Genomic DNA, 23015 nt, shown 5'->3' with positions numbered 1-23015 from the left:
TCCGGTGTTGTTTTACATAAAAACGTAATTCATGGTGCCTTCAGGTGCTGTTCGTACAACGCTCCTCCTTGTTCAGACAGTACTTTGTGGTGCTTTCTAACGTTATGCAAGAAATAATATATATTACAACATGGCGGTTATTGTTATAGATAGATAGATAGATAGATAGATAGATAGATAGATACTTTATTACTCCCACAAGGGAAATATATTCGCTATAAATTCCTATTGTGTGCAAACCTACTTCTGATTGGTAATATTTCCGACAGTGCTTGAACGTCACACCACACATGAAACGTGCTATTGGCCACGCCCCATTTTCTATAGTAGGGCGTGGAAAGGCCGTCGCTGTGGTTTCTGTTATTGATGTCAAAAAGTTACACAAGCCAGGGGATGGGGTTTTACAACAAGGACGGTTTCACAACAGTAAAAGAGGCTCCACGCCCACATTCACCACCCATCTCCTCCGGTCACACCTTTGAGGGGGGTCATTACAGAGAAATACCACAAACACTCAATCACTGGAGAACCATTCCACGCCTCCTCTCTCTCGACACAACAAACGTGAAAGAAACACGTTGCTTTGTTTTAAGTTATCGGGGATATTCCGGCATGTTAACGTTGATTTGTTCTCGGTCGTCGCAAAACAAGTAGCTCCGTCTGGACCGCGCGGTCGAAGGCTCCGGGTGCGCTTCACGTTGGGGGACAACTGTGGCCTGAGAAGTCTTCACTTGTGTTATATCACAATATATTTCAGCCATGGAGTTGAGTTCAGTGATCTTAACGACCGGGAGCTCCGTCGGATTTTTCCGACTCGTCAACAGTGGGTTCAGAGAGCTGCCCATGCCTGAATCCGCCTGCAGGAATGCATGGAGGTGGAGAAACATCTCCGCATCCGTTGTGCACAGTGTTATCACTGCGATATGGGCAGTGGCGTGGTGAGTTAAAACCGCTTTATTCCGTTTGAATGAAATCATGATCTGATTGAAAATGCATACTGTACGCATGTTTATCTCGCGAGCATGTTTTTTTTTATAAATAGATGCTGGCTTTTGGCGCCGGTTTGTTCAAAAATGTTCGACCTTAATTTTTGCCATTCTGTTTGGCCAGAACCTCTTCCAATAACTCAGGATAGATTTAAATATATGATATAACCTATAAAGAAGCTTATGACTGGCACTGACTAAAGTATACTTTATTGTATAGATATCACTCCCAAATAAAGTTCCTCAAACTGTAAAAACACAACCTTTTTGAAATTATTTATCTGAACTCCTGTGTTCATCTTTGCAGCTTTTTCCTTCACCCACAGATGGCTGAAGATTTGATAGAAACCCACTCTGTGTTTTCTCACGCTTTGGTGTCGTTTTCTATCGGTGAGTAGCCTGCCAGCACTTCTACAGTGTTCCTTTATGAAGTGTGCTCCGTGTTTTCTGAATGGGCTGGGTCGTGGTGTTGGTGCACCCATGGGTGCTGCCATCATAAGGGGAAATTCGGAAGTGGCACTATCCATCCCATGGTGTCCTTTTACTTTCGATAACTGCCCTCGTGGTGGGAGGGCAGTTATGGGTCAAAGGGTTGCATATAAACCATGAATAACACAAAAACTACAGTTTTTGCGTAACTTGAAGCTGTGTAAAATAACATCAGTGCCACCCTGAATGCTCAATGAATTATCTGTTGAAATGTTGATTATGGTTCATCGTTTCTCAAGTCATACAGCTGTTCATTGTTTCTACAATTCACTGACATTGTTCATTTGTACCATATTGTAGTATAATGGAAAATATAAAAGTTTACCATGGTCTTTAACATTTTAAAACATTCTCACTGGCCTATCTATGAATGAATTGGAGAGGGTAATTATTTATTATGGGGTGTGTACCCTCACTTATTTGATCACAAGTTCTCTCGTCCTGTAGATCTATTTTTTTCCTACTAAATTGCATCTTGGAATCCACAATGTAGGCTACATTGACTTTTACCATCTACTCTCTGTAAACCAAATTAGAGACTTGCATGGATTAGATTTAGCTTGATATCATTACGATTTCTAAAAACACATGGGACCCCACTGTCTTAAAATAGCAACTCGCCCTGTTTTAAAAAAAAAAAAAATTCTCATTAATTCTTAAAGTGCTCTTGAAGCAACTTCTGTCGCAGGATGTTTGACATTCCTTCAGGAAGCCCGGCCCTGGAAGCTGGCAAAGCGAGGGGCAGCGTCGATATGTGAAGATCAATGGAGGGCATTATTATCAGTCCTAGGCACCAGGCGTAACCCCGTACAGTCATGTGACATCACCAGGACAGTAAGCGCGCAGAAAATGTATGCGAGCCGTGCACTTCAGATGCCCGCGGTAACAGAGAGGGGAGTCATTCACTCAGAAACACTTCTCCAGAGCCCTCCCACTGGAGATGTGGTGGGATTCTGAGGCCTCAGCGGGCTGGAGTGAGGAGTTTTGTTCTCCAGATTTGTGCATTCAGCCCGGATCGCTGTGATACCACGCTGCATACCTCTCAGTGGCATGTTTAAATGATTCTCCGCTTGTTGAATGGAGACCTTGTGCAATGCCTCGGAAACAATGTCTGTCAGTGGAACCCAACGATGGTTATCGGCTCGTGGGTGCGATACCTTCAACATTCTCCATGTTGCTATGATTGACCAATTTAAAGAATAATGCTCTCTAGCTGTGGTGTTTCATTTATAGAATAGAAAAGTAAATCACCTCTTAATACAGTTAAAAAAGAAAGAAAAAGCCACAGTAAAAAGATGTTTACATGCCTCAGTAACGTGGCCAGGATCGGACTAAGCCAGATGTTTGAATCAGGATTCTATATTATATATTCTTATTAGACTTCTAACAGAGACGTAATATGTTCTGTCAGCCTGAAACCCGGGTTGTTTGACTAACTGGTTTGATGTAAACACACCAATGAATGTCACTTCTCAGGAACTTGAGTGTAAAAAAAGAATTCTTCCCTTTTAAACACTAGTTGATAGTCAATGGAAAGTCAAGTCAGTTCAATTTGTTCTCAGTGTAGACTTTTACCATGCAACGTAAAGAGTAACACTCTATGTCACTCAGTCATTCTTTGTTCTACCTGTATGTTTTTAATGCAGATGTGTCAGCACCGAATGAATCACTATAAAAACACAAGACAAAGAAAAGGGATGTCAGTTAACTGCCTTTTTACTGAGTCGCATGCAGCTCCTATTGGCTGTTTACGGCTAAACTTGACCCAAACTCGACCAAAGGTTGAAAAGACCCCTTGGTGTGGAATTCCCCCCCCCCCTGTCCATTGTCAATGCCCTTATGAAACTATATGAACCATCTTTTGATAATGATTGATTGATGATTTGCTAATGGTAAGAACAAACATGTCGCCATATTGGGTCCTCTCCGTGTCACTTTTCCAACACAACGAGGTTAATTCCAGTCCCACCAAAGCCCCCAGCTCCCTCGCAACCCTTCATCCTCAACACTTCATTATCTCTCCAGCGTTTTGAATAGCTGTCACCATGGATACGGCCGGTTGGTGGATATGAATAGCTTCTCTCCAAGACGCATCTTGCTTGCCATCGCTGTCGTCATGGAAGCAGGGTCCCCGCCCCCCCTAGATACACTTCATATGCTCGACGCTTCTCTTGCCAAATAGATTTGTCCTGCTTTGGTTGATTGGTGAATTGCTGAACCTAAAGATGTCGTTCACATTGGCTGAATGCTCTCTATCCTCACAGGTTACTTCATCTATGACTTCCTTGACATGTTGGGGAACCAGAAGCTGACTCAGGCCTGGGAGCTTCTCTTTCATCACATTGTGGTAGGTCCTTCAAGCAGTACGGTCCCAGTTACTAATAAGCTTTGTTCCAAAGGTGTTACACCGTGACCGCTACTCCCAATAGACTATATAGATCTAACCCTTCAAAAATGGGTAGAAATCCTCTGTACCTATGAATCCATTTTACAGTATGTCAATGTACGGATAAAACAAGCGGGACAACCTCGGCACACCTTTCAGAAGCACATACATAGGACAGACATTCCAGACTTTCTTGTCTAGTGACAAAGGAGAGCACAAGTGACAAAAGAACAAAGAGACAATCATTCCTGTGTGACAGACCCTTCCCCCTTGCCAGCCTACTTTCATGCCTCAAGTAAGTTGAAAGGAAGTGCCATTCAGATCAGTTAACCCCTCCCTTATTCCTTTCAACACTATGGAAAATAACCTGAAGTGGAAGTATAGATCTACATCCTGACTGCATATTTTCTCTCTCTACTTGTGACTGCGTGACCTCTATCCAAGACCGCGCTGCTGTGGTGCGTTGCTTTCTGTTGCCAAGTTCTCGTCTTGTTATTGTAGTATATCACTCACCTCGCAAGAGCTGTTTATTAAAAAGAAAGTTGGAAGTGTTTCTGGCACGATTGGATTGGAAAGCCATGATTTATGTGTGTGTTTGGTTGTTAATGCAGACATGTTTTTAAAACCCAAAGTATGTGGAAATAATTCTTTGGAGGAGTCCTATGAGGACGTGGCTCGCCGCGTTCCAGTAACAGATTTCTAAACGAAAATCCTCAAAAGCCTTGCTTAATATGGCCGTATACTTTATGTATGAATATGTGCATACAGTATATCCAAATGTAAACATACACTTTGATATAGAGTCATATTCTGTCCTGATAAATATCACTTTAAAGGAACAGTGTGCCGGACTGTCAGGTTGCACATTGCAAACCAACTAATACCCCATCGCTCACCCCTTCCTTTCCCAAGTGTGTAGAGAACTACGGTGGCCTTCAGGTAACGTAACAAGGCGGGCGGACTCCGTGGGAGAGGACACGGTCCCTATATGTAGATATGAAGGGCTCATTCTAAGCTAACAAAAACACAAAGATTCTTAGTTGAAGGTGGTCATACACTAACAAAAACAAAGTTATGAATATTAGATTCCATGTCCGCCAATAAATCTCCCTAAATCCTACACACTGGTCCTTAACGTCTTGACGTTTCAAGTGTACTCTGGTAAATATTTTTCCCGCACATTTACATACAAAACAACTCTTAAATGTCAGTTGGAACCCCTTTTCAGTAACTCTCTCACACGAACACACTGAGGGCTTTTACACAAGCATGGAGGCTGAAAATGTGCCAGGAAACTGGCAAAAGCTTTTATCAACTGGCTCACATTTCTACTGGTTTAGGTAGTCTGATGGCAGCGTGATAAGCTATGGGAATTCCTTGCAACAAACACACAGCATAACAACCACCAGAACGGACCAGATGCAGTATTTGCGCATAAACGCATAACACACATGTTAGAAAATAGTAAACATTTGAAAGAGTTTCCTGTGTTGGTTGCTGGAGAGTCACTATTTCATCATGTTGTCTAAAGCCTTAGCGCAGAACTTAGATTTGCCCAAAAGTATCATTTCACTGAATGCACCAACAATGTACAAAATACTAGTCTAAGTACATCTTAAGTAGTTGCGTATGTTGTGCCGTTTCTTGGCAAACTTTCCATTTCAGTTTCATTAGTTTTGAGTACCATTTTCCCAATAAAACACTGGCCTCCCTGACAGACAAATTATGGTTTTGTTGTCAATTTTGTTCATTTTTACTCAAGTCAAATATTAATGTCCTCCCTTATTCTCAGGATTCTTCTGGTTAGGTATTGACCTGATGATGATTGATGATTGTACTAGCCTGTGACATCAGGGGCCCTTTGTTTCTAACCAAGGTTAAACCCACACCAATCTTTACCAGGTGAGAACCAGTGTTTCAGTGGTGGAAATGCTCATTGAGTCATTGAGGAAGACTTGTGGGAACCAGCTATTACACCGAGCAGTTGTTGGTGGCAAAGGCCTAACGGAGGTTGGGAGAAGATTGACGTGTTGTTGTGTTGTCTGAAAGTCTTGTTTTTTTCCCTCGTTCACTTCCTGAAAGCCCCATGAATGGATGCTTTGGCCAGGCCAGCTGGCCTCGGACTGTCACCAGGGTGTGGGAGGCACAGAGACTCCTTCCTCATTCCCATGGCTTTGTGTGTTTCTCAGCGAGCTCACTCTCTTTCTCTGAACTCCCTTCGTTTCTCAATCTTTTCTATGATGTTAGCCTCCTGACTTCCACAGATCTTTGTGAAAGGCCATCCTCCTTCAACAATCTTGGCCTCATGTGGCCTTTTTTAAATTATTTTGTTGGCTTTTTTCTTTTTCTTTTTATGCAACTTTTATAAATTAGGTTATTGCGTTAGAGGTAAGTCAGGGCTTGATTTGCAAATGTCAAAAAGACTCAGCAACCATCACAATGGAAACATACTATGCTGCATGTAAAGCATTTATGTGTGACTGAACAAACAATCTAGACGGAACTCAGGGGTGTGTCTTGAGTGGAAACATTTTGACCGCTGTGTCAATTGATTATAAAAAAATTTTGTCTCACTTTTCTCATCTGCTCCTATGCTTTTTTTTTTTTTTACCCCAATCCTCCACCACTTTTTGTCCTCTCAATTAGGGCATCTCCATTTCTTCACTCACCACTGAGTATCCTCTGTTGTTCAAGCATGCGGGGAAACAGCACGAGGTGTTTTTGTTGATCCCTGCTGTCGCAGTCTAGGAGAAATAATGAAGTCAAACATTCCATGGGACGTTTTTTTTCTTATTGACTGAAGTGGAGATTACAGCTTCTTGTTTCTGCCCGAGAAGCATGCGGGCTCTGCCACAGTCGCTCACTCCTGATGAGATCCTGTCTGCCATAATCTCATGCTTCCTTTGGTAAACAGGAAGTCACGATAGTTCTGCCAGAAATAAGGTGCCTGCTTCTAAGGAGAATATGTATGCACCTATACTATATATATATTCGTAGGTGCATACACAACATGCAGAAGTTATTATAAATAGACATGAGGCCTGTTAAGAGTTGTGTTTAAGAAAGAGTAGAGTTGAATGTAATTTGTCGTTTTTGCTATTGTTGACACTGGACTGACTGCAGTGCATATGGTTAATGTAAAACTGAGGTCTGTTTGCCGTTCTTGTCTGCATGTCGAGTAGGTTTCAGCCTTGTTTGCCCATGACTCTTGGAAATAGTGAGCTTGTAATTAAAAATATGAGCCAGAAGTGAAGGACGCCAAGCAGAGGGGCAGATCATTCTTTCCGTGCTCCAGCGAGAGCATGTGAATAGCAGTGAATCTCTTGAGCTATTCATCGATAATACACAGTGGAAACACCGAGTGAACCAGCTCCTCTGCTCTCTCTCTCTCTCTCTCTCTCTCTCTCTCTCTCTCTCTCTCTCTCTCTCTCTCTCTCTCTCTCTCTCTCTCTCTCTCTTTTTGGCCTCTCTCAGGGGAATCCTGAAGTTTAGCAGCATGTTTGTTGTTTCCTTCTATTTATGCCTCTCACCCCACTCTCATTAGGCAGAATTCAATTATCTTCGTAAAGAGGGCCCAAGGCAGACACTCTTCTCAAACAGATCAGGGCTGCAAAGGTTAATCAGCTTTTTAAAAATCCGTGCGGTTTCCAATCACATCTGCTTATCCGCTCTTTAATATTCTCCCCACTCTGCCACTTATATGGATCTTAGTCGTGTAACATTTCATCCTCATTTATATTTAAATTAGTGTCAGCGAATACTTAAGTTCACAAGTTGCTCTTACACACACAAATGGAGAATTTTGTGACACACTGGGAAAGTAATTGATTTCTTAACTGCAATGATCCGCCACATTTACTCAGGTTTGAATGAAGTAAATGTGTTGATCTAATCAAACCACTTATGCTGCAGTGATATAAATGTCGCTCTACCTTTTTTGTAATCTTCCTCAAAGCCTTTTACATATTTTAAGTGTGAAATTTCAAAGTTTGGTTGGGCATCTCCAAGAACTTTCATATTGTTTGAAAGTCTGAAGCCGTTTACCTGTCTGATTACAGTCATTGTTGTCAAGTTTGTGGCATTCAAGCAGGTTCCCAGCAAGCTTATCTCAATATTTGGTTCTAAAGTTTCCTTGTTGGAGTTTACATGAGTTTACAGGAGTGATGCAGTGTTACTAGTAAACATAAGAATTTGAATTATTGTTTAATGTTCAGAGGGGTTTTGTCTACACCCACCTCCTACTGTTGGTGGATGTTATATAAGGAGTTCAGTTGATTTACTAAAACAACACCTTTATGTGTGTTTTTACGCTGGAAATCCTCAAGCGAGCTTGAACTCTGGTATTTTCCACACTCAACCTCAGTCACATTTTTCTCTCTTGAAGGATCATCTTGTAGCAACCTCAGATATAAATGGAACTTGTCTCAGTTTACCAGGCATGAAAACGGATATTTGTGGGAAGAGCGTGAAGCTGTCTCACGTAGCCACTAGGGAATGTCAATTCCTGCAGCGGGGACACACCGTATTTGGTTGTTGGACATGTTGCGAATGCTTTGACACCACATGTCACTGGAACGCAGCGGATCTCTACATCTTCAGCTCTGTAGAACCTGATTATCCTGTATGCCTCTTTCGCTTTATCACTTCCCCTTTCTTTGCTCCAGATACTCCTTCCACTAGCGGCTGGGTGTCTGAAGAGCACGGACCAGCAGCCTAATGTGGCAGCAGTACAGACAAATAGACTACAGTGGGCAGATTTGAAATCCCTAAAGCCTCTGTGGTTTGAGGTCTCCATTGTTGCTGAGGTGTCCCTGTTTATTCAAACATATGCGAAGTTCAACTGGTCCATTTCCTGGATGGATGTACGTCCTCCAGTGGTAGATCTTGCATTGACTAGAGCATTATGAAGCATTCTGTGTGTTTAGTGTCAAATAGAAGTGTAGAGCATGGTTTTTAATATATCCTTATGTTGTCTTTTCATTCTTTAAACAGCCAGGGTTCTTGATATTTTATAGCAGCAACTGAATTTCATGTTTTTGTTTCGGCTAGCCAGCCCACAGTTGTATTTCCAGCCATCCACAATCTGTGGGCGCAGCCACTCCTCCTTATTGACCCACGCTTTGGTGTGACAAACCACATGGAACGAGGTTTGTGTTTTAAGAATCGCTACCGTAAGATCCGTTGTTTTCACTGAAATGTTCGTAAAACATACAGTTAGCTGAGTGAGAAGGCGTCGAACGATACAAAGACAACGATTTCACACCACAAACTGAGGATGATGATGGCCAATGTGCAGAAAATTCAACGTGTGCATGAGTTTTCTTTGGCGGGGAAAGATAGTTCATGTGTGTGTGTGTGTGTCTTAGCAGTCAGCTCTTTTTGGCGGGGAACCCCAGAAAGTTCCCCCCTTCACTCTGTGTGGATCCTGACAGGAGGACAGACATCTGGTCTCCACATGAACCTCAGGCTCCCTAGAGAGAGAGAGAGAGAGAGAGAGAGAGACACACACACACACACACACACACATCCAGCAAACCTCCTGCTTCCTGAAGGGGCTTCTGCAAATGTGTGCACCCCCTCAAAACATTTCTGTGCTGCAGCTCCACTCCATATATCACACACGCTGCCTTGTTCTCAACCCCCCTATCTTTGTAAGACCACCAAACATCTCCCCCATCCCCCCCTCGTACACCTACTCTCTGCAGCTTGTACCACCCACTCACATGGCTACAAACCAATGAGAGCCTCTGGTAGTATCATATTTCGCTTTTGTGTTTTTGTTTTCCCCTCATGGTATGGCTGTCTTACATTGAGGAATTTTTTCCTCAACGGTTTATAATCATCTATTGCAAAGGCAACAGACAAAATAAAATCCATGGATTAAGTGGCTGCTTCTTGTCTCTTTATCAAACACAATAATGCTACCGTGAGGCTCTGAAAAGCTGCAGTCACTGTGAACTATTAAAAGCATCAAAATTGCTGTCAGCCTTCAATATGTGTTGCTGATATGTTATTACACATGCATTACATGTCTGTTACATTGTCCATTACATTGAGCATTTGAGAGTGAGAGCACGCTTACTGCATGCCCAAACAACCCGCACACTTGTGACAAATATCTCTGAGAAGATATGTTGTGATCATGAAGACAGAAAAAGAAAGCTGTTAGCATTGGTTGGGAATTCAAAGTTAAAAAATGGGAGGTACATCTTTTGAATAGCAGATCATTTAAAAAAATGTTTTTGGACTGTAAAGCAGTTGGCAGTATGTGTGGATGTGGAAAAACCGACTTACAGTATATCTGGTATTTATATCTACAGGTAGAAAGCAGAAAAGAGCGGTTGTGTTACAAACTCGTACACACACACGTGCCATGCTTTCCAAAGAGCCCGGGAGGCTGGAAAGGGAGAGCGCTCCAGAAAAGGAGGTTGCATTTGTTTGCAGTTGGCATAACAACCAAGAATGCCGTTTGTCGAGGCGTCCACCCATCAGCAGGTTTAAGAAAATGGAGGGAGTTGGCGCCCTGTAAGCTATTTGTCATTGCAGAAGAGCAAGGTGGGGAAAAGTAGGAATTGTGCGTTTGTTCTCCTCGAGTGACACGCCTAACAGTCGAGAACCACGTCATGAAAAAAGGACAAGAAGAAACTTGGCTGAGCTCCAGCTGCAGTGGGAATACCATGAGTGCTTTCCTAAAGCAGCGTAGGCGGGTGTGCAAGCAGTAACCTCACATTGAGCAATTGTAGTAAGTAGAGTTGAACCATTTCAGTGTTCTAAATAAACAAGTAAACATTAAAGTGTCCGATCTCAATGCTAAAAGTGTTGCAACCCGTGAACAAACGGGAAAATCATCAGATCTCAAGAGCTTTCTGGTGCTTCCTGGTCCTAATGAGCGTCAAGAGCATTGGGAATCTTTCTTTGGCCACTCTGAGGAGTGAAGTAATGACTGACACATACAGTACTCACAAAGCAACTCAAACCACCGCTCCTCCCTTCACACCCAGTGCCTGAATACTACAAGTGACCACGATTCATGAAAAAACACGCCTATTAACGTGCATGGAGCCTCACCCCGATGTCTCATGTGAAGATGAGGGAAAAGAATCTCTCAGCTCGGTACTTGAAATAACACACATACTGGTACACTTACAAATGAGTACCCACGCAGTCCTAATTGATCACATTGGCCTTGAATAATTGTAGTTCTGACTGGATGCTTGTGACAGCGAGGCACTGAAGTGGCTTGCTGTGCTGCTGTCAGCTGACGGGAGTTAACTCAAGTCGCATGATAGTAGTTATGACCACCATCCCTCAGTCCTCTAGTGTGTGTGTGTGTGTGTGTGTGTTTAAACTTTGAACTCTGTATGTGTGTGTAATCATTACCGTCTCATGTTTCCAGGCTGCACATCCTTCCTTACATTTTCTCTCATTGACTTGGAGCTTTTTGTAAAGCCCTCCCACCCGCTCATCACCCCACAGCTGGTCTGCCTATCAGACGGTGAACGTTTCTCCATTGAGCTTCCTATTAGTTTCCTCTCCATCAGCTTCACTCGGCTATTTCCTGTCACTTTATGACCCGTATTTAGGAAGCACTGTCTAGGGTCCAATAATGTATTTTTAGGAAAGGTAACATTCTTTGCGTTCTTACATCTTAAGAGGACAGAGAATAATGCTTTTGTTAAATGAATTCTTATTCAAACTGTTGGAACTGTTCTGTTGGTAAATGCTCTGCAATCACCAAACATTACTGGTGGATAAATTGGAAGTTGACCTCAGTTGTCTTTTGAATTATTCCTCGTGATCTTTGTGACATAAATTCATGGCGTGTTGTGGTCGAGACTCACTGGACTTTGTATTTTTCTCACAATAAAATGTATTGAGAAAGCTTTAAGTTGGTATTTAAAGATAATATGAGGCATTTAAATATTGCATTATAGTTAAATGAGAGAATAAGACACAATACAGTTTTGTTGGTGTAGGGTTCAGTTTTAGACAAAAAATAGAATATGTGTCAAATTAGCCTGCCTATATTTTGAAAAATATCATAGATGCCATATATTAAACAATTTAAATAAGCAGAGCAAATAATAATAATAAAGAATAAAAAAAGAATGGCACCTTAAATTTCTTAAATCCTTCTTTGTAAACAGCTATATTTTAACAGCACTTTCACAGACAAAATAACACTTTTTAGCATTTTGTTTTATTCAACTAGTTTTTACAAAAAAAACCCTGTAGAAATGAATTAGAAGTGCGAAGTGCTGCTAAGATATAATTATGTTCAAGTGTAGTATACGTATACTATATTTTTACGAGTATACTTTTTACTTTACATATTTAATCAGCTCAATCTAAAACCTATGTTCTCTGTAATGGCTTCACACAGCTGCAAGTTGACAGTACTCACACCTTGTTATTCCAGTTCAAACAATAGTTAAAACGTGAATACTAACTTTGGTGGAATGTGATGATGGACACTCTTTTCCATGTGTCAGAGTGCTGACGGTCACAGATCTTAAATGTTTGTGGTTTGTTTTTCTTATGCTTAGATCTCCTCAGAAAAGCTGCTGCTAACATTACGGTTTGTAGTTTTTGCAAGGCAAAGTAGGAGATATCATAGATGGGAACTAACGATTACTTCACAAATACGGGTGTGAGCTTTCATAAGCATCTGTGTCTTGCGTGTGTGCAGTTATTAAAAACACACAAACTGGTATAGACTGTGTGACGCTTCAGTGAACCTCCTCGGTTAATGACTTCCATCGCCCTCCAGACCACCGTCTGTCTTTTTTACTTTCATCATTTAACGTTTACTTTCATAGTAAAAAAAAGAAAAGGCCAAAAATAAAAACACCCTGCACTGGTACTAAACTTGAAATTCTCCTTTGACAGCTGGAGGAAAACAGGTTTGACATGGAAACCTTTTAAAATTAAAATAAAAAGTGTGTGACTAGGAAGGAGGAGCCGGGTATTGTTATTTTTAAATGATCAAGGCTATTTGCCAAAGGAGACGCATGGGTTGTGAATGTCTGTTGCACCGGTGGTGATAGAAATGCACGGATGTGTGTGTGAAACAAATACCTGCAAATATTTAGCCTCAGGGTGAGAGAGAAGGTTAGAGGCTGAACAGGTGCTACCACATCAGGCTAATGGCTGCTGGAAATCTTGCAGGCAGAGAGGGAGGGACACAACACCACATACTGACTAAAGGTGGAATGATGCTTGTGCAAGACACATACGTTGTATGTACAAAACGTGTACCCATAACCAGAGAAGCATGTCAAAACATTACTACACAGTTTACTGATTAGATCTTTGACTCTCATGATCGTAGGCTTCTGAGCAGTTTCCCCTCGACTTTTGATTTTATGTGCAGATTGAAAATAATACGTTTGCTACATGATTTCACTAGATGTGTACAGAATACTTAAACAAGCAAATCACAGAAAACAATTATTGTCAATGAAAACCGTCAAGACAAGATAGCTTTTGTTCATGAGTATTTGTTATACAGTGTGTTATCTTTCTTTGCAAACTTGTTTGAGGCTAAACGTGTCTTTTTTTTTCTTCGCTTTAATCTCGCCCCAGGTTTGCTTTCAGCTTGCCATTTGGATAACGGCTCAATTTGGAAGCACGAACGTTTATCAGTCTCTGCAATCTTGACACAAACTTTCTTATCACGTGAACTTAATCCCGATTCTTGGTTGAGCTTTGATCAGTGTGCTTGAGTCCTCTTGATGGTAAAAGTCATTGGGGTTAAACGTAGGATTGATGGTTTCTTTCCCTCATGCCAGCGCCTCTTTTATTTTATCAGGTTTCACAATGTTCATGCACGCTCATACCACCGTTTGCAGTACTTGCATTCCATCTTTGCATCCAGGGTTCCCCCCTGAAAAGGGGACGAGGAGGTCCCTCACCAGGGTGCATAGAGAACATCTAATTGAGCCCACAGGGAGAAAATGCAGGAAACAAACACCCACACCTCCTTGTTTTTCAGCCCTTTGCTTGGATTTTATCCAGGTGGCTGTAAACGGTAGATTCATATATACATTTAGTCCAAAGGTTAACTATGACTCATTTTTGTGGTCTTCTGTCCCATTAAAACCTAAACACCACCTTCCTCACTGTCTGTAATACTTGGTTGTTGATCTTATTGATACCAGGCTGCGTGAGACTGTTTACGAATTATAATTTAGGTGTCGTGACTTAAAGTTAATTCTTCAGCATTGAAACATTGGAAAAAGAAGCTCGCCACAAGGTCCTTTAGTAGCTTTTCTGGAGCTCTCGATCGTGCAGGTCTTTTTCAGAAAATGAAGTTTGCCCATTTGTCAAGATGTTCAGATGTCCATTTTTTCTGAGCATTTTAATAACTTCAATGTTTGATAAACAGATGGATTGAAAGTTTATTCTTGAAGTTGGTAAAACGATATGAACACAAACTAAAATGATGGTGCTTTCAATCACATCACACAGTCTTTTTCAATTGTAGGAGCTATACGTTATATTTTGTAGTTTAAAACTACTCCTGTGTTACAAAACTACACCTTTCCCTATTTTTTTTTAAATAAATAAACCGTATGTTCTGTATGAATATCCTGCCATCGTAGTTTACGTGCGATGAGACAGGTTTCTGTCCACGAGAGTTTCTAGTTGAACAGTGGCATCGAGGCAAATCCAGCTAATGCTGAATCAAGCTAATCATCTGATGGGGGCTGTTCGGAGGATTATGGTGATTCCCTCTCAGCTCGGGGTGCTGACAGCAGCACTGGGTGTGGGACTTGTTACCTTAATGGAGCAATACACAACATACAGAGGCTTAATAAGCCACTATTTCCTATGTAAAGATAAAGCAGAGTAATGTCTACCTGAGCAGAGGAAAGTCACTCGCCCTCTGTGTGCGTTATGTCTGAGCTTGTCCTTGCTTTGTTGACGTAGCCGGGCCGCTCGGGCATGCTTTATAGTGCACGTTGGTGCATGTGTGTTTGCCCTACTGGCTAGCTCATTGACTCCTGCTGTGCATTGTTCTCATACGGCGGTTATGGCCGATAACGCCGTCCTGACTGATGGTGTCATTGCGGAAGTGTAGCGCCAACCCTTCCTGCCTCCCCTCAGGTCAAGACCGTCAGCTCTGCAAGCCCTTTCGCCATGTTGAGAGCCGTTGAGAGGCAATATAAATGCTCCCAGTCTTGTAATTTGCACGTGTTGCCTCACAGAGGCCTCATCCATGCTTACAGAGACCGCAGACAGGATTTAGTTCGTCTGCTTGGCTGCTGAGCCTCATGCCGTCATATTCCCCCGATGATGACCTGGTGTGGATAGATCAAGTGGTCCACATAACCTTTTTATGGTTCATCACTTGTTCTTATACTGATGATAGATTTGAAAAAAGGTAATGTGAAGGTGTTTGTGACAAATGGCTGCAGCTTTATTGTGTGTTATGTAGCGTGACCCTGTTAGCCCGCGTGCTATCAGTGTTTACCAAGGTTAGGTAACGAATAAATGGAGAAGAAACACCATAAAACAGAGATTACCACCATAAAACTAGATGTGTAGGAGGAACAAAAAAATATCCTGTTTTCTAAATTAAGAAAAACCAAGAAGTGTCTCCAGTGTTGTCCAACTGTCATGGTGATTTGATATGATTCTACTTCCTTTACAACGTGATTAAGTAACTCAGTCTTTGTTGTCTGAATTCGTCTTCATCATCTTATCTCAGCGTTGTATAAGGTTTTTTTTTTACCTCCCCCGTACATTGTTCCATCGAGCTTTATGTTCCCAGATCAGATTAGACTTAAGGTGAGCCTTACGTAAGACCACAGGTGGGTGTGACTGCAGCTGTGGCCTTGGTGAGTGTGTATGTGTGTATTTATGGAGGTTAATCAGAGTGCAGGGTCTTGTATTTGCATGTCCAGGGTGTAACATATGAGGATCCGAAGGGTGCTGGCTGTCTTTGCTTTGGGTTTGAACAAAGATGGATGGATGTTTTTACAACACACACACACACACACACACACTCACACACCACTAATTCACGTGTTGTTTTTACTGCAGGTGTTAACTGAAAACGGGGAGCGCATGCACAGTATATGTTCTCCACGATGTAGCTTGTCTAGTTTTAAAATGTTCTGGAACCAGAAGCGTTGAGGTTGCAGAGCAAACAAGTGATGGATCCAGTGGTTCAGAATATTGACTGCAATGATTACACAAAACGTGTAATTCAGCCAGACGCCGGTTACCAGTTTAGTTAGTTGATTAGTTTGAGGTTTCCTGCCTCAGTGACTTTGATAACAGCGTGTCGTTACACTTTGTTTATCCGGGAGTTTTTTTAAACTCAGCATTTGCATCACCTCTCATACAGGCTTGGCACCTGTCCTGTCACAGGGAAATGTCCGCCCAACACTGCTGTGTGTGTGTGTGTGTGTGTGTGTGTGTGTGTGTGTGTGTGTGTGTGTGTGTGTGTGTGTGTGTGTGTGTGTGTGTGTGTGTGTGTGTGTGTGTGTGTGTGGGTGTCTTTGTGTTGTATGAAAAGCCACTTGTTCTGTTGACATAACTGTTTTTCCCTCCCAACACGCTGACCTTCACGATGCAGGCGGTTTTCATTGTCGTCATTGTAATTGTTCACCGGCATTGTTCGTCATCACTGTCGCTACCTGACAACAGGTGAACACTTTGATTTGTGTTGGGATTATTGTATGTGCTGTGTGACTCAGAGCCAATCCTCAAATCCCTGTTTTCATTGTTCAGCTGCAGAAATCACAGTTCAACTGTGCGTTTTCCTCGGATAGCAATGGGGCCTGAGGACGGAGGTTTCTGAGTGAAAGGCCAGACTTGACTTGGCCAAGGCCCCGTGTTGGATCCGTGCCCCCCCAAAAAAATACATTTTGATGACAGTTTTAATTGTTGATCGTTGGTCGTTGAGTGTGAGCAGTGCCCTCGCCGTGAACTTAACTAGAAATGCAGCCACGACCATGTGAACTTGCAGGAATTGAAACGTGTCCAGTGTCGAACACCTTTTGAACTCAACATTTTTGGGCTCAGGACACACAACATCTGTTGCTTGTCTGGCCGTCCAGGGAGAGAGATCCCTCTTTGATTGCTCTTACTGAGGTTTCTTCCCTTTTTTTTTTTTTTTCTTTATCTGAAGCGAGGGTGGAAGGACAGAGGGTGTCATATGCTGTACAGATTGTAAAGCCCCTTTAGGCCAATTAGTGATTTAGGTTACATAGATAAAATAGGCTTCACTAACTACAAGGAACTTTCCTTTCGTGTTGATTTTAGCGGTCCCTGTGGACGAAAGCGGTCGTGTTTCTGAGCACCAGAGTCCCTTTTAGAAAACCTCTCATTTTACTGCAGCAGGGTCTGGTCCTGGTTCTCCCGTGATTCCCTTCCCGAATTCAATATATACCTTCTCGCTGAATGTCTCATTTACTTATATAGTCATATAGAGGCATCAGTATTAAATTGAGACTGTTTCATAACCAGTTAAAATGTCCTCACAGTATTTTTGATGTAAGAGTCAGTGAGGGCCAGTGTGCTGCTGTGTTTCCCCACGTGTCTTGTTGCCTAACCCACGACAGGGCATCGCATGACCGTTTGCATACGAGACACACGTGCACAAACACTGATGCTTCTCCAACTGAGCCCTGAATGAGGGTCACGGTTGTTCTCTCACACCGCCGTGTATCCCATCCAGTCATCAAAGACGCACGAACAAACCACAGACATGACGCACTTTGGACTGCTCTCCGCTTAGTAGTGCTCTTTCACTATCTCCCCTTCACTACCACCATACACTCTTGTTTTTAAAAACATGGCAGTTTAGGTGGCCACAAGCCTGAGATTGTAGTGCGACTGTTTTTGTCCTCCGTCTACGACGAGTGTGCTCGGGGTGTAAATGAAAAGCTGGTGAAGTTGGTGTGCCGGCTCCTGAACAGATCTGTTTAGGTACAAACACTTTTGTGAATTCTACATTTTACACTTGCAACACAGCTGCTGTGTGAGTGTGTTTGATGGCAGATTTCACTTCTGTCACAGCATATCAGATCCCCCAGCAGATGGGATTTGTTGAGTTGCCTGTGTTGAGCTGGTTTTCAGCGGTGTTGCTGCCATCTTGTGGGGTTGTTTTGTAAGTTGGTTACAACACAGACTTTCATAAGAACTGCTCAGCAGACATGAGTCATGGGGCTGGTGACCTGCCACATGGTTATGAAGTCAAATACTGTCTGAAGTGAAAAAAGGGCGTTTAGACGTCAGCACTGAGAAAGAGTTGAAATATGGAAAATGAATCTAATCTGAGAGTTATTAAATATTTCCTCTTAAAACCACTGCTTTCACTAAATTTAAAGTAATCCTCTTGATTTAAATGTATATTAGATTAGATTGCCACTTTATCCACTCACTGCCTGAAGCCGCCTCTTATGACAACCAACAACGTCGCTTATATTAATGTACATTTATGTATTTATTGTTAAAACTGCAGCGTATCATGCTCTGTTGTGATGTCATAATGGACTGCGGGCCAGTGGAAGAGCAATCCACCCAGGACTTTTATTATTACTGCCACTTGGTAATTTTACGGCTTTAAGATGCTTGTCGTGTGTTGTTTTGTCTTATATGCCAGTGACAAAGACACATTTCCATTTTATGCAAATCTAATAGACAATAATGTAATCTGAAGTCTTAAAGCTTAAATTGTTTCAAATTGAGTTCATACTTGTTCGCTTCAAAACACCAGATCAGTGCATCCCTGCATTTTTACTGTGGTATAGGTGATAGCTTATGAAAATATTGTATTTGTATACTCTCTGCCACATCCATTGTAACCTTCCTCTTCCTTGTCCTCTCTCTCACCGTCTTCCCCCTGCAGGTGATCGCCTGTTTCGGCTTCTCCGTGCTGTCTTGCCGCTACGTTGGCTTTGCCGTGGTGGCCCTGCTGGTGGAGATCAACTCCGTGTTCCTCCACCTCAGGCAAATGCTGCGTATGGCCAACAATGCGGCGGGCACGCTGTACCGGGTCAACAGCATCATCAACCTGGGCACATACGTGGTGTTTCGCATCAACACGCTGGCCTGGATGACCCGCTGGCTGGTGCTCAACAGGGACAACGTGGCCCTCCTGGCCTACACGCTGGGCAGCGTGGGAATGGCCATCATGACGGCCATGAATATTGTCCTGTTTTGTCGGCTACTCCGGAGCGACTTCTTGAAGAGCAGCGCCCGGGAGACCAAGAAAGAGAAGGAGATGTAAAGATGAGGGGAGGAAGGGACACAAGAAGGATTTTAATCTATAAACGCACTCGTAACTGTATTTAAACTTCAGTTTTGGTACTGGTTTATTTATTTTTGCGTTTGTGTGTGATATGCTCTTATGCTGGCAGATGAATGGATCTTTTTATCTCTCATACTGTACAGGTACACCGTACAACTTGTAATCAAATGGCCTTACGTGAAACACAGATCACTCACAGCCGTAATGTTAAAAGCTACATTTCGTTGTAGTTTTAACTTTAGGTGTGTGTGTGTGTGTGTGTGTGTGTGTGTGTGTTCCAATAATCCTGAAGTGCCATTTGTGGCTCACTGATGGTAGGATGTAGGATTCCTTATGTGAACAATGAAAGGTCTTGTAAAACAACACCAATAGCCTTATTTCCCACGAGATGTGTTTCAGCTAAATCTGTTCTTCACAGTAAATGAAGACGCTCATAAAACAAACCCACTAACTCATTATATTTCCAAAGAGGTAGGAAGTAGGAAACAATTACAAATATCTTAGGAATAATGTTTTTATTTACCATTTTGTATCGTAAATTAGCGTATCCAAACCCTCTTGTTCAACACTAGCACTACAAAGGTGGACAAATCTTAACTGAAAACCGCCTGCTACCTCAGAAAGCTTCATTTCCTCACTCTTACACAAGCTTTACTGTCAGTGTTTGGCAGGTTCTTTGTTAAAAGAGCAGAAAAGAAAATCATATTTAAAAAATACCAATCCTTACTGAAGGAGAGAATAAGCTGATGGGTGAACCTAAATAAGACAGATCAGATTTGATGACACAATGCAGAGCAGCTTGATGTTATAGCTAAACAACTTCATGCTTTGCCAAATGGATTTAAAACATCTAGGATAAAGAATTTAGAAATGATGAACAAATCCGCAATAGATTAGTCATAGCAGGCTTTATATTCACTATAAATATACGGTACAACCGTAATCCTGAAAACAACCTGAGCCGATAGTGGTCATTGAGGTTTCTGACTTGATTGGCTCATGGATCAATTACAAGCCACCACCAATGGCATCAGTGTCCAGCAGCAGTCAGTGATGGAGGTTTAACGGGTTTAAAAACGGGTTTAATGACAATAGATAGCGCTAAAGAAAAAGCTGACGTTGACGTTTTCACGGTTTGCATGTAATTCCTGTCGTGGTCTCTGAATTTGCAGCAGGAGCTTTCAGGCAGGCTGAAGTTGTTATTCTTCATTTGGCCTTTAGAGGACAGCACACTCCTCGACATCACCTCAGTGATCTCAGCAAAAACAACACCAGAGATGTCTTTATTTTGAAACGTCTTTGTAGACCGGTGCCTCCTGCCTTCAATTTGAAATAGCCACAAAGCCCGGCGAGTGCTTGGAACAAACAGATTTGAGATCTGTGAAGACAGAAAAACACACGGCTGCTACAAGGCTGCCTTCTCTTACCACTCATCATAGCATTACAGTCCTTATGTGGCCTGGAAACAGCTGATGCCATATATGTTTGGCATTGTTGCTTTTTTGTGTATAATCATTGTTTAGGGGGTTCAAATGTGAATATTTGTAATTTATTTGTGCTAAAAAAGATGATGTGGATTAAACAGAAAATTCAATGAATATCCCTGTTATGAAAAAAAAAAACTCTTGATGACAGTGAAGTAAATATGATTGCGTAAGTTGTGTTGTTACGGGACATTGTGACTCTTTGGGTCTTCTATTTATATTAGCCATATGTATACAGACCTAAAAGACCTAAAACCAGGCTGTCCAACCACATTACAAACACAGTGACTCAATGACACAGACCATTCAAATAACTCTTTGTCCACATTTAATTCAAGACGTCACTGCACTTAAGAAACGGCACTGTTTGGGAGGAAGACGGTTAAATTTGGTTTATCGTTGTGGTGGCTGATTTTAAGATTTTAAGATCAGGAGTATCTCCCTTTTAAAATTTTTTACTGTGAGTGCCACATTTTTTTATTAAATACTTCAGTTATTATCGGGCAGCCTGACTTTGTGGTTGTAGTGAAGACAACTAGTGACAAGTGAAGTTCTTTCTAACAAGCAAGCTTATAATTGTGAATGTGTTGTATGAGGCTGTAATGTTATTGGAATTATACAGTATGTTGCTGTGTGCTTTTATGAATTGTGATAAAAAAATAACGGGCAAGTTGAGATGCCTCCTCGTATCAACGTTGTAATGACAAACAATCTACTGTTCTGCTCTCCGCAGTCTGATTTCTGCTCTTTTTTTGCGATCTGTATGGTTTTAATTTCAAACTGTCCTGAGGCCACGGATGATTCTCTGCTTTTATATGTTTGGGTGGTGAACACAAGGAAAACTATTTCAGGAGAAAGTGGCAGCAGTTATGAAGTCATGTTGCAACACCCTGCCTCACTTTCCTCTCACATGACTGCATTGATCTCACAGAATGAGAAAATATCTTGTTTTTTTATCACAACCTACCAGATACCAGTTTTATATCCTTGCTTGTTCATTTATTGTTGTTTTCTGGTGGTTGGTGAAATATTGTCTGTTGTAAACTATGAAAAAATGAAATTCACAACAGTGAAGACTGTTGACACTGTGCAGCATGTCAAAGACTTAAAAATCATGGAATACTGAAGCAACCGAGACCAACTGAGGTCCTGAAAGAAAAATCATCTACTTTCTCGCAGCAGCAAACTTTCACTTTTCACAGAATTATGCCTTTCAGTGTAAATATAACAGTTTTATTTTTTCATGTTTTGGCAGATTGTTTTGTAATTAAAACTCCAATTTATATGTTTATATATTAACATTCTTTGTTTAATGTGAAAATAAAGATTGATGGAACAAATCTGTTTTTCTTTCACTGACAGCTGTCGTTACTGCAGATTCTGGGATTAATACAACTAATAAAATCATCAGAACAGAAATAGCACTTAAGTAGGCCTACAGTACTTTAAAAATATATATTTCCCACAGTTGCTACCAATTTTGTGTAGAATAGCTCACTTTGAAGTATTTATATCCAATAGTACATCAGTGAGGGAATTTTTGTCTTTGGTCATCATTAGCACTGTTTAACATCCAGTGAAATGCTGAATTAATTTGTATTAAAAGCTAAACTGATTTGTCAGATATAATAGATTATAGATATTGTGAGATTTAGAACTGTCATCTGAAACAATGGGACAAGATTTTCAGTTGAAGTATCAAAGATTGTACTTTTTTTATTTAAGTACATTTAAGAACATTTGATCAAAAACATAGATTTATAAATATAGATGCAACATTTATATTGAATACATTTAACCCAGCACCGACTGCTTTTGATACTTTGAAATATTTACTTTTCTACTTGAGCAGAAATCGTAAGTTCAACCTCAAATGTAAACTTTCAAAGCGCTCCCCTTGATGCACTCCATCAAACGGCTCCACCTGTGAATTAAATAACAGTGGAACTCCTGAGACGCCCCCAGGAGGTCCGCGGCCCGCAGGTTGAGAACCGTTACAGCAGCCCGGGTCCATGATGCAGAAAATCACACAAATCAGTCACTTTGTATAGAATCAGAACATAAACAATGTGACAGATTTACAGCAAGAAAAGAATGTTTGCTCTCAAGTCACAGTTTTAATTTCTATATTTATTCCCGGTGGGTTTTCCTCTGTAGGCTGTATACTCCCACACGCGCTTGCTTTGTATTGATCCTCTTCACAGTCGACGTATTGCTGTTTCGGGCTGGTCCCTCCAATCAGCTGTCCTGGTCACGTTGTCGTACGATCTTCTCGCGTGTTCTGCTCCCGGTGGCTTGTTTTCATCATTCCCTTCGCTCAGCCTCAGTCCACAGCAGCTCGATGTCTCCGTCGATGGGCGAGGAGGAAGGGTGCGCGTGTTGAGAGGATGGACTGCGCACTTGCC

General features: G+C 41.7%; 1 protein-coding gene across 1 annotated transcript; it reads left to right on the top strand.

The window, feature by feature from the left end:
• The first annotated feature begins 538 nt into the window (after window positions 1-538).
• On the top strand, window positions 539-21944 carry tlcd2 (TLC domain containing 2). The gene is made up of 4 exons (XM_079166621.1): window positions 539-938; window positions 1294-1376; window positions 3740-3822; window positions 18725-21944. Exons 1-4 carry the CDS (start codon window positions 760-762, stop codon window positions 19103-19105), a joined length of 726 nt encoding a protein of 241 aa, XP_079022747.1. The 5' UTR covers window positions 539-759; the 3' UTR covers window positions 19106-21944.
• Window positions 21945-23015: the final 1071 nt, after the last annotated feature.

Source organism: Pholis gunnellus (genome assembly GCF_910591455.1).
Source record: "Pholis gunnellus genome assembly, chromosome: 9".
Taxonomy (NCBI): domain Eukaryota; kingdom Metazoa; phylum Chordata; class Actinopteri; order Perciformes; family Pholidae; genus Pholis; species Pholis gunnellus.
This window is presented reverse-complemented; position numbering and strand designations above follow the sequence as displayed.